Source organism: Cryptomeria japonica, chromosome 10, assembly GCF_030272615.1.
Source record: "Cryptomeria japonica chromosome 10, Sugi_1.0, whole genome shotgun sequence".
NCBI classification, from domain to species: domain Eukaryota; kingdom Viridiplantae; phylum Streptophyta; class Pinopsida; order Cupressales; family Cupressaceae; genus Cryptomeria; species Cryptomeria japonica.
The window spans coordinates 628,585,335-628,597,998 of record NC_081414.1 but is presented as its reverse complement, the minus strand read 5'-3'; the positions used below and the strand labels follow the sequence as shown (position 1 = coordinate 628,597,998).

General features: G+C 33.4%; 1 protein-coding gene across 3 annotated transcripts; it reads left to right on the top strand.

The window, feature by feature from the left end:
• The first annotated feature begins 7,957 nt into the window (after positions 1 to 7,957).
• On the top strand, positions 7,958 to 12,438 carry LOC131036162 (putative pentatricopeptide repeat-containing protein At1g74580). Of its 3 annotated transcripts, none has more exons than XM_057967982.2 (4): positions 7,958 to 8,139; positions 8,375 to 8,541; positions 8,671 to 11,732; positions 11,893 to 12,438. In XM_057967982.2, the coding sequence occupies exon 3, from the start codon at positions 8,749 to 8,751 to the stop codon at positions 11,158 to 11,160; it is 2,412 nt and encodes an 803-aa protein (XP_057823965.2). In that variant the 5' UTR covers positions 7,958 to 8,139; positions 8,375 to 8,541; positions 8,671 to 8,748; the 3' UTR covers positions 11,161 to 11,732; positions 11,893 to 12,438. The 3 variants fall into 3 exon arrangements, with proteins under 3 accessions (XP_057823965.2, XP_057823963.2, XP_057823964.2); XM_057967980.2 differs by having other exon boundaries at positions 8,355 to 8,541; XM_057967981.2 differs by lacking the exon at positions 8,375 to 8,541.
• The last annotated feature ends 226 nt before the right edge of the window (positions 12,439 to 12,664 follow it).

The following is a 12,664-nucleotide window of genomic DNA, read 5'->3' as shown; positions in this document are numbered from 1 at the left end:
GCAGGTTTGAGTGTACCTCTTTGGTCCTTAGAGTTTGGATTAGGTGGTCGTAAAACCCTCATTTTACCCTAGTCGTGCTCAAGTGAGCATCGTCAGTCATTCGTTGATTTTCCTTTTTGTTTGGGCTTGTGGGTCGTGTATCTGGTTGGCTTGCTTGGGTTGCGTGCTTTGCGTGTGGTAAAATTGAGTATTTAATCCTAAGTATTTAATTTGATTTAATGTGTGCTTATGCATTTTAATTAAGGAATGAAATTAAATATGTTTCTTTTATGTGATTAATCATTAATTAAAAATTGTTCTATTCATGTTTGTAGCAAGTTCAATTTAATGGTTAATTTTAAATAATGAATTTATTCAGTTTATGCATTTTGAAAGGAAAAATTTAAATTTATTTAATCTCTTTTGCATTTTGGAATAGAAAGGTTAATTTCAATTATTTAAGAAAATCAATTTTAATTAGAAAAACAAATTTAATATATATATATATATATATATATATATATATATATATATATATATATATATATATATATATATATAGTGTGTGTGAAAGATTGATTTTGAGATTTTATTTTAATTAAAAATATTTTACCCTCATTAATATCTTTAAATATAAATGTTAATTTTGTAATATTGAGAAAATTATAAATTAAATGAGGAAGAGAAAGCATTTTGATTTTTCTAATTAGAAAAGCAAGTTTAGAATATTTGAATAGTTGGAAAAAGAATGATTTTTCATTTTATTTAAACGAAAGTGTTTTAAATTGAAAGAGAAAAGATTAGGTCAAATATTCTTCCATTTTAACCTAGGTTTGAAAATATTTTGGGGATTTTTTTTTGGACAGCATTTTTGAAAACATTTTTGGGAGAAGGACTTTTGGAGGAAAATTTTGCATTCCAATTTTTTTAATTTATTTTTAAGTTTGGTTGAAGGATTTCTACAGTTGGGAAAATTGGTAGCTCTTTCCAAATTTTTTTATCGATGAAAGCTTAACCAGTTTGGTTGAAGGATTTCTACAGTTCAGAAAATTGGTAGCTCTTCCAAACTTTCATCCAGGAACCAGGTTGGATTATTTGATCTGTTGTTTTGTTTAATAAAAAATAAATAAAAATGGGAAATGAAATATTCTCTGTGAATTCTTGGTTGTTTCATTGTTTTGATTGTTTGAATTTGTTCATTAAATCTGCCTGAGAATAAAAAAATAAAAAAATTCAACTGATATAACATATTTGGGGGTTTAAATTTAATTAGTTTCCATTTTTTAAAAATTTGGGGAAAAATGAAATGGACAGGAAAACTTTTCATGATTTTGTTATTTGATTTCCAATTTCTGGTTGATTATAGTTTTGATTCATGTTTTATTTCCATTAAATTTAAGCTAGAAGGAATTATTTTGGTTTAAAAATTCTTCCCTGACATGTTGTTATGCTGCCAAAGTTTGTTCCAAAATGAAACCCCTGTAGAAGTTTTTATTATGCTATTTCAGAATATCAATGATATCTCCAAATTTACAAACTGGGTTTCTACAAATTTTTTTGGGTTTCTTGGTGACTTTGCATTCTAACTTTTGTATAAATTTCGTAAAAATAAAGTTCTAGGTTTTTGAGAAATGATAGAAACTGCGTGACTGTGTTTATTTATATATATTATTTATATATGTAAGGACTTGAGATTTTTATATGGCTGATAGAAAATGAAATTTAAGTTGATATGATTTGTTTGAAATTTATAATGATATATGGATCTTATATTTAATTTTGCATGTATAGGCAATTTAGTCAATATGAGTTTATTGGGAAACCAAAATCTTTTATTAGATTAATTTATGGCATTTAACTATTATTTTTTTAATTTTTTTTTGAAGAAAAAAGGGTTGTTTGGAAATCATAATGCTTATGAACCTGTCTTCAATCAATTGTGAATTGAAAGCTATTTGGTTCAATTTTGTGTAAAAGAGGAATTTTTCTTGTATATGTCGTATGGATGTAACTGTCATTGTTTTGCAAGTTAAATAGAATAATTAGTGATTTTTAGAATTATGTATTACTTTTATGTTTGTTTTTTAAAAAAAAAAAAAGTATAGATAAACTGTGTCAAGATAAAATAAAAATGATGTTTTATTTTGAAAATGAATATCATATGTTTATGTGATTAAAGAATAATTGATTTTATATCACTGAGTGCTCTGCTTTCTATATTAATGTATTATGGTTTGAAAACTCATGATGATGTATTTATGTTATTGTATGATGCAATCGAACTTTAGGGAGTTAGAAAACCATGAACGCCTATACCTAGACAAGGTAGATTACTGCAATCAAACTTAGATCCTCTAGAAAACTGGATCAATTGTAATATTTAACCAATGTGGAAAAAGATTGTCTTCTCTGGGTTATGCCTGTGCATGTTTAAATTTATGTTTTCACATTTGCTTAGGGAATGGCAAGTCCTTGTTTGTAATTGTTGGTTATTGTTGTTTGTCGGTTTGGGTACCGATTTATGTCCTTGATCCCGGATCTTGACTATTTTCATGTGATGGTTTGTATTTGATCATGTCCTTTGTGTGAGTGTTTAATATTGGTTTGTGGTAGACCAAAGCTGGTCAAGTCTCTAGTTAGAGTACCGTCAGTCAGTGCACCCCATATGAAGTTCAGTTTGATCAAGTGGGTAATCCTACCATATTAAACTCTGTTTGCTTGACCTTGTGTATTCCTGGGTTTTAGGAGTTCACTTGAATATGTTCGCTAGTGTTGTTGTGTTGCCTTTGATAGGAGCACGGTTGTGGAGTCGTTCTGATGTTTATTGCCCTCATGAGAACTTGATATTCATGTGAGACCATGGGATGCTTATAATGGGTTGCGAAGATTTAGTTTCGCGAATGCTCCAGTTGACCTTTTTATAATTGCTTCATATTATGTTCAGTTGGATCCTTTCCTATTCAAGAATCATTCATGTATTTATTTGACCAATGTGGTCGTATGTATTACTGGTTATGTTCGCCTTGATGGCAGGATTGTAAATGATGTGAACCTTATGTATTCTTCACTATTGATTAAGTATCAGAGGGGTCTTGCAGTTGAGGAGACCCAAAGATGTAGCCCACTAGGGGTGAACTCCGAGATCATTTCAGTGTTATGTGGTGTTTTTCCATTCTTATGTTACCTTTTAATTTGTCATGTATGGATGCTTTATGTTAAAATGTATAATGAGGATTAGATGAAATTAATCATAAATGCATGTATGCAGTCATTTTATTAAATGCAATAATAGGGATCATAAAAGAATGTAGATTTGATTAATGAAATATATTCAGTTATCGATAGCGCAATTAAGTATGCATGGAAAGTATTCATTAGTTTATGATGAAGTTAAAGTACATTATGGAACTAGATGCATCGCATGTGTTTAATGTAAGATTGAATATAATGAATGGTTAAAATTTATTGGATGAACTTAGTCATGTTATCCATAGCTTTAACTCTAATGGATGAACCTCATTGTGCCATCTATATTTTAACTTTAATGGATAAACTCATCATGTAATCTAATTTTAACTTTAATGGGTGAATTTCCTCATGTTAGCTACATCTTCAACCATAATGGATGAACGAATCCTATTATCTATAATTTTAATTTACTGAATAAATTATATCTTTGTTTAAAGTAATAACATGAAATTAAGTTAACTTGCTTAATTGGATCAAATGTCGCGAGTTGAGTTAGATGTTAAATTAAGTAATCACGTTGGGAAACTCCTAAGGTATTGTTTAGTCTTCCGCTGTGTTATTTGAGCTTTTCATAACTCATTGTATCATTATGTTGTGTCTTATTTAAAAATAAAATAAAATTATTTGCACTCCATTCATGTGTTTTAGCTTTATCCCTTCGGGGTTTCCTGACGGGGCATTACAAGGACAATCACGTCCATCCCGTTTGCAATGGGCCCTAAATCGGGCCCCCTCCTCCAAGGTAACCTCTACAATTCCAACTTACCATTGAGAGGTGTGCCTGTGGGGCCTCGCCTTCCTATTTTCTATATGTTGTTTTGTCGCTGAACTGGGCTTTCCCTCTATACATCCATGCTTCATTACCTTCACTTCTTGCCGCTATGACTTTTTCCCATTCTTTCCTTCTCTCTTCTAGCTGTAAAGGTATTAAATCTTCATCTATGAAGAATTGTATGCCTTTGAGAAACCTTTTGTTCTTCAAAATTTTGTTCTTGTCCTCGATACTTTTCAATATTACTCTAACATTTCCATTTTTGCCATCTCGTGACACACTCCCAATTCTACTTGCTTGATGAATATGCTTTGTCCACTCCAACTTGTCCACTAGAAAGTCTTTAATTAACCTATTAATATGTTCACCTTCCCCATAATCCTTCAAGCCTTTAATTATTATATTTGCTGCCTCATCTTTTCACTCTCTTTCTTCCCCTATTTGCACTTTGATATGTTTCTCTATGAGTTCCTTTTGACTCTCTGTTGAACCCTTTGTTACTTGTACCCACAATTTTGCCTCTTCAAGTTGCTCCTTTAGTTCAACTTCTTTTATTTCTATGTTTTCTATTGCTGATTGGAGCTCTTGTAGGTGTGGGGTGTCTCTTTCCTCCATTGTGGGAAAATTTCCACTTTTTATCTGTCTTAGTTCCTCCTTCATGGTCAAGATCTCCCGCTGCCCTGTTTTCAGATTAGCTTGTAAGTTGGTGATTTCCTCTTTAAGAGACTTGTTTTCTTGGGTTATTTTATGGTTGGTTTCCATAACCTCTTGCCATTTGTTAAACTTCAATTGTTCTAGCACTTCCAAGCCTTCGATCCTTCTCTTTAAACCCATCAATTCATGAACATATAGGTCTGATGACCAAGTTAGAGGCGTTGAATCAGGGTTGTATTGGTCTATCTATTGTCATCTTCCATCCCCTCTCCAATATTTGCATTTTGTTGTTCTGTTCCATCAATGCACTTGAGTTGCTGCTCTTGTTGGTGTGCTCTTTTAGCCTGAACTTCATGATTCTCTTGCATTTCCATCCCTGTATTTACTTGTTCGTGCTGCATCTTATGGATTATTGTTGTTTGGTTGAAGTTTACTATCCTTGGCAAGATAGTGATAAACTTGGTATGTCCTAGCCATCTTAACCTCCTGGCTATTTTAGCTTCCTTCGCTGTAAAATCCTCTTATACTGCTTGGCATTAACAAATGTAAGTCCTTTTACATTTGGGACTTTGTCTTGTCCACATGCTTGAGATTGTAGACTCCTTGCTGATATATTTGTAGTGTATGGCATCATACTGCCTATCTGAGGCATACTCTTATGATCATTCCCAATCCTCTTCACAAAACTTTTCTCTAACTCTTCCAATGGGACAATGTGTTCATCTCCTTTGTATTATGAGAAATCTATTAGCAGATCCACCTCTTGCTCTGTGATATTTTCCCCCATACTGTTTGTTTGATTTTTATAGTTTTATCATATAGTTGCCCAAGTTTGTTTGTATTTGTTTTTAGTTTTGTTTGTGTTGCTGATGCCCAGAGTTGAAATGATTTGGTTTGAAAGAAAGTGCATATAAACAAACTCAGATATTGACAAAATCCATCACTAGAGAGGAAATGTCAAAAATAACTTACCTGCAATGCCCTTCTCTGAACCCCACTTTGAATATTTGTCTATCTTTATTTGTCTTGGCCCCACAAATTTTGTCCTGCTTGATCCCTATGCTGGGGTAGAGCCCCCCACGTTTTAAGCAGATAAAATATTAAAAAACCTCTAATAATTTTATTGGGTTTGGAAGCCCGTGGTTTGGCCCCACACCCACTTCTTCTTTTGCTCTGGAAGGTTATCGACACACCCCTTAATCCCCGAGCCGACAAACTCTCTGTGTGCTCCCCTTGTGCCCTCTCCGTGTCTTGTCCATGCCCTAGGCCCCTTGAGTTCTCTGCTGCCCTCCCTATTGCTGCGTTCTCTGGGCCCCCTTCACGTTCTCTAGGTTTCGCTTCTCTGCATAGGAGTATTCCTTTCCTCGAAAGACAAACTGTATGACTAATGGAAGATAGTGATCGTCAGATGATTTTGGTTAGTTTTTCCTTTCTGACACATGAGAGGCGAAAACCGAGAAAAACATTACAGAAATTGTAATTTTAAAAAGCTAATTCCTCACTACCGCTACCGTGTACCGGTTCATGTTGGCAACTGATTTTATTATACTTAATATATTTCAATAAGACAACCATCTTCTCATATGTATGATCCTAGGGAACAAGAACAATGGAATAAGTGTTTAATATTAATTCAGTCTTGTGCCTTTATATTATCCATTTATTTTCTTTTTAAGTTTAAAGTTTTGTTATTAGAGATTTTAGTAATTATAATATATAATGTATGAAATATATAAATAATAAATTACATGCTTTATTTTTTATTAAATTTTAATTTATTTTAATAATTATTTTTAATCAATGTTTTATTTTAATAATTATTATATTCTATTTATATTCCATTTATATAAATATCAAATAAATTTTTGATAAATATAATTGTTTTTGAAATAATGGTATTAATAAATATTATTCAAATTAGTTAAATCAATTAAATAAATAACTTATGAATTGACTTTTTATTTTTTAAATAGATTTCATTTTACTTTTAATTTTTAAGTCTGGTTTCATTTATAATTTTTAACATAAAAGTTAAAATTTAGCTTTAACAATCTTTAAGTCTATATGACCCCCTTATTGTATTCTAACATTAAATTTAGGTGAATGAAACAATGCTGGTTATTTGTGGGGATAGTGTGTAAGGAGCATCAATGAATAATATTGCCACAAATGGCCAAAGTGCTAAAGGCCATAGCATTGGGAGACAAACCACTAATGTGTGCAACAAAAATGTACCAAAGATACAGACAAAAAACGATCTATCGTATAATTGTTGAATCTCATGTAGGTGATGGACTTAAAATTTAATCGCTATAAAAACCTTGTAGCAAGGTTTGTGACCTTCATTGTTTGTAGGTTTCAAATGTTACACCTTTCTAGAATTTCTCTTTTCCACCAACATTGTTATGACGTGTGTGATGGATATACATGTATGCTTATGAAATAATGAGAAACTAATATTTTGACCAAGGGTATTAGGCATCATTGATATCATTATAAATTTATAATTTAAAATAAAAATATAATTGTGATAAAATTGGACACATCAAGACACACACATAGATAATATATTTTAAAGTATAGCCATACTAATCAAACTTTTTTGTATTGAGACGCACATATATAATTATCTTCAACTATTTTTATGTTTTCTTATCTTTTACATCACAAGTAAGAAGATAATACTAGATTTTTATTTCTTACCCTCTCTATGCAAGAAACTTGTAATAGTGTAAATTGGAAATGATACGACTTTAAAAAGTAAGCATCTACTAACCTAACATGATACCTCTAGTTGATTCATCTATTATATAATGATACAATTTTATGGGAATCTCAACTTCTTCGTCATCAAAATGCTTCATAAATGACAATTTAGGATAATTTAAGCATAACCCAAAATCTAATAATAAGCTTAAGCTCAAACAACATATTTCAAACAATAAAATTGTGCTTAGGTCTATAGAATGATTATATGCAAGTCATTATTTTGACATGTTTTTCAAAGGAAAACTATGAGGTTTTGTTTTGATCATGTTTAGATCCTATATGTGGATACATATTGGTTTGAAACTACCACTTCTCCATTTAGACATTAATTGCACAAGCAAAATGATTTGCCAAATGACATAATAGTTGATCTCATTAACTGCACAATTGTATAAAAAAAAAAAGACCATTTTTTTTTAACAAATCTTCCAAACCTCTTCTAAATACCTCTTGCACACCAAGATGCAATTGATAGTTTAATATCAATTAAAATATAATAATATGTTTCGATCTACTTTACTTATATTTGTCTAAAGATAGTTATGCTAGTTTATTGGGCTATTGGCATTTCGCATAAGAAGAAACATTTACACGTTTTCAGATGTGTACCTTCTAATTATATATGCTGGGATGGAGTGTCCAAGGAATTTTAGCTTGTTTCCGGTCAATATGAAAATGTTTACAAGGAGCCCAACAATTTTAGCTGGTAACATCAGGTATGTTCTCAGATTGAGATACAAATTTTATTTGATAACAAGTCCTTTAGATTCAAAAACATAAATACATAGCGTTTTCCTGTGTAATTTTTAAAATTAGAGTCAAATTTATCTGTACTACTCATAAAGATATGCTTTCCTTTATTGAATTTTTTTTTCTAGTGGGTATACAAATTTCAAATGAATTTTCCTGATATTCTCGACTGAATATTCAGATTATAGTTGCAAATATCAGTGTGTATACAGCTGACGATTCAGAACCGGGTTACATTCATGACGTTCTCTTGCGGTTTGGTGCCCTCCTGAGGGAATTATAATGCCCTAGTTTAGGGTTTAAGATATTTTTTATAACACCAGAGTTTAGGCTAAATGACGAAGCTAAATGACGAAGGGTTTCAAAATGTAATTCACAGCATTGATTTAAAAACTTTATATTCCTTTTTGTTAAGGAATGCTATTGGTTAACATGAGATATTTTTTTGTTGTTGTTCAAAGGCTGTGAATGACTTTAGTTTGATGTTTATTCTTCAGGAGGTTCAAATTATTGAATGGCAGATCTTCGTAGATTTCCCAATGCTTCATCTGTTTACCTGAGTCTTTCGCTAAACAATGAAAGTGGCCTGTTTTGTTTCGAGGAAAAAAAGGAATTTGCTAGGACTATTAGGAGAAACTGTATTTTTTCCTAGGGCTTTTTCACGCTCTGCACTCTCAAATGAGAATGTTGAAGGCCAAGGGACCAAATCGGGACCTGGGTTCAATCCTGGCCATGTAGTTATGGTAATCAAACACAAAAAGGACCCTCTAAAGGCTCTTGAGGTTTTCAACTCTGTAGCCAAAGAGGAAGGCTTCAAGCATACATTTGCTACCTATAAGGCTGTGATTGAGAAACTTGGATCTCATGGGGAGTTTGAGTCTATGGAGAAGGTTTTAATAGAGATGAGGAGGGATATCCATGATAATGTATCTTATGAAGGAATATATATTGGGGTGATGAAAAACTATGGCAAAGCTGGGATGGTGCAGGAAGCTATGGATACGTTTGAGAGAATGGAATTCTATGATTGCGAGCCGTCTGTTAGATCATATAATACTGTTATGAATATTCTTGTCGAAAACAAGCATTTCATCCAGGCCCATAAGATCTATCTTCGAATGAGAGATAAAGGTATTGAGCCTGATGTGTACACATTTGCTATCAGGATAAAGTCATTCTGTAGAACTAATAGAGCTGAGGCTGCACTGAGGCTTCTTTGCAATATGACAGAACAAGGTTGCAAGGCAAATGCTGTTGTCTATTGTACGGTAATTGGTGGTCTATATGAAGAAAACAAGGCGGATGAAGCTTCAAACCTGTTTGACAAGATGTTGGCAGAAGACATAATTCCAGATGTGGCTACATTCAATAAACTGACCCATAGTGTTTGCAAAATTGGTGGTGTGGTAGAGAGCAACACACTTCTCAAAAAAGTTAGGAACAGAGGAGTTATTCCTAATGTGTTTACCTACAATATCTTGATTAGAGGCATATGCAAAGAAGGTAAGGTGCAAGATGCTGTTAATGTTTTGGATGAGATGGCATTGATGGAACTGGTCCCTGATGCTGTCACTTACAATACATTGATAAGTGGCCTATGTAAGGCCAAAATGGTTCAGGAAGCGGAGAAACTTCTTCAAACTATGGTGAGAAAGGGTTGCATGCCCGATGATTTCACATACAATACATTGATTGATGGGTTCTGCAAAGCAGGTATGGTGCAAAAGGCATCCGACCTTCTTGGAGATGCAATTTTCAAAGGCTTCATTCCAGATCAGATCACATACTCCACACTCGTGAATGGTTTTTGTGAGGATGGCAATTTGGAGAGGGCCATGGATCTCTTCAAGGAGGCAAGCAGCAAAGATTTAGTTCTAGATATTACCATATACAATTCCCTTGTCAAAGGACTTTCTGAGAAAGGACTCATCCCAGAAGCTCTCCAGCTTGTGAACAAAATGTTAGACAAGGGTTACAGCCTGGATATCTGGACATACAATATAATGATTTATGGTCTGTGCAAAACCAGTCATGTATATGATGCCAATAATCTTCTCGATGAAGCTTTGAGGAATGGTTGCACTCCTGATATCTTCACCTTCAATACCCTCATTTATGGATTTTTCAAGGTTTCTAAATTAGATGAAGCTCTAGAGATTTTTAATAGAATGCAAAGGTGTGGAGTTAATCCTGACATAATTACATACAATACGTTATTGAATGGCCTTTGCAAAGGAAGAAAAACTGACGAAGTATTGCAAATATATAATGGAATGGTGGACAAAGGTTGCATTCCAAATGTCATCACATACAACATAATAATAGAGTCTCTTTGCAAGGAACGAAGGGTTAAGGAGGCAATTGAGCTATTTGAGAAGACTCTAGCTGAGGGTTGCACTCCAGATGTGGTCAGCTGCAGTACACTGATCCATGGACTCTGCATAAATGGGCATCTCAAGGATGCGTTTAAACTTCTGCGAAGGATGAATGAATTAAATCTTGTGCCTACGGTGGCAACCTACAACATTTTAATACATGCATTCTGTAATAGTTTGAAAGTTCATATTGCCACCAAGCTTTTCAAAGAGATGATAAAGAAGGGATGTGTTCCTGATGTTTTTACTTATAGTGTGCTGATTGATGGCTTCTATAAGACGGGAAATGTAGATTCTAGTTATTATTTCCTCATTAAAATGTTGAACAGTAAACTCATTCCTCATGCTCTTACATTTGGTCGGGTGATCAATTGTCTATGCAAGAATCAAAGAGTTGAGGAGGCTGTTGGTATTATCTATGCTATGGTGAATAAAGGCATAGTACCTGAAGTGGTTGAAGAAATTTTTGAGGCTGACAAAAAGGTGGTGGCAGCCCCAAAGATCCTCTTGGAGGATATGCTGTTAAAGGGTTTTGTGAATTACCAGGCCTATGAGCTTCTTTTTAAAGCTCTTAGAGAGAAGAAAAAAATACAAAAACTAGAAGTAATGTGAAATTAAATGTTAATCAAAGGTTATAAAATCTTGTTCCTCTTCTTTAGCTTTTGGTGACTTCTGATCCCAAAGATTTTAGACATGATACCACACTTTGATGATTTTTCTTGAGGATGAGAGTCACTATGTCAACTATTGCCAATTGGTATTTGACTGCAGAGAAGGATGAGCGTTTTTATGAACTTGTACAATGAAGAGCTCGGAGTTCCATATGATAGGAGATCAAATAATTTTTTGATCAGGTGCTGAAGCGTTAAGCCTTCACACTGGGCACAAAAATGATTGGTAGCAGATATTGAATTACATTTACCAGTTGATGGATGAAACCATCTCCCATCTTACACTTAATGTTAAAAGCTATGACGAGGTGCTCACTTGAGGTAAGAACACTAATTGATTTCCCTGTGAGGAAATCAATTAATTTTGTGATTCGGCTGTATGAAGTGTTAAGCCATCACTCTGGGAACAAAAATGATTTGTAGCAGACATTGAATTGCATCTACCAGTAAAGGATGACACAGTCTTCCATCTTATGCTCAATGTTAAAAGCCATGACAAGGTGCGCACTTGAGGTAAGAGCATTATAGAATTTTACTTCCCTGTTAGAGTGCATGCAATTGTAGTGATTTTTGATCTGCTGTAAACATAATAACAACAGCCATTGGCTTTGAGGATTGAATGGTTGGATTGCATGAAATAATTAAAAAATCTTTTGCATTTTTTATTTCTCAGGTTAATAGCATGCCCGGCAAGAAATTCTTGTGAGACTGTCTGTGAATGTGGAAGGTATGCTTTAGTAACTAATTAGAACATGAGATTCTACTTAAGGAAATGTTCTTTTGAGGTCCATGATACACTGCCCGGTGGGAACCATCTTGGCATATGGGTCCTCATTATTCACCTATTGTGTTCAGACAGGCTGAACACTTCCTACCACATCTAGATTTGAACCCGTGCCACCCTAAATTAACCACAAGAGCTTCACCATCTGGCACACTCAGAAAATTTTATCAATTCATTGCATTATCTTTATGGAGCCTTTCAATATGGACTAAGTCAAAGTAAATCAAATTCAGTACAATAAGAGCAAATTTTGTGCAACATATTGTTCATTATATGATGGTCGGAGCGATGTTTATGTATGTGCTATTCATAGTTGGATATAGAATATAGTTTTTTTGCTATTGACAGTAGTTTTGACATCATATTGTTGTAAATTACATCTGGAGATGGAGACAAACCTAGTTGTCTTTATAATGGCATCTTTTATTATATGAACTATGAAGGCACTTGAAGGAATTTGGAGAATGTATTACTTCATGTCACGTGTATATATGGCTACCATGTGCAATGCAGGTTGGTCATATATCGTTGGAAAATGCTAGCTCTTAATTGATCAAACCTTGCTACTGAGAGCTGATTGGTGGTATTCAGAACATATTTTCACACTTGTCTTATACATATATGCAGTGAGAATTGAAGCACACACCATTTTTCTTCTACT

Bases quoted from the DNA above. Each gene is read 5' to 3' on its own strand.
- LOC131036162 (XM_057967981.2), top strand. From the start codon at position 8,749: ATGAAAGTGGCCTGTTTTGTTTCGAGGAAAAAAAGGAATTTGCTAGGA.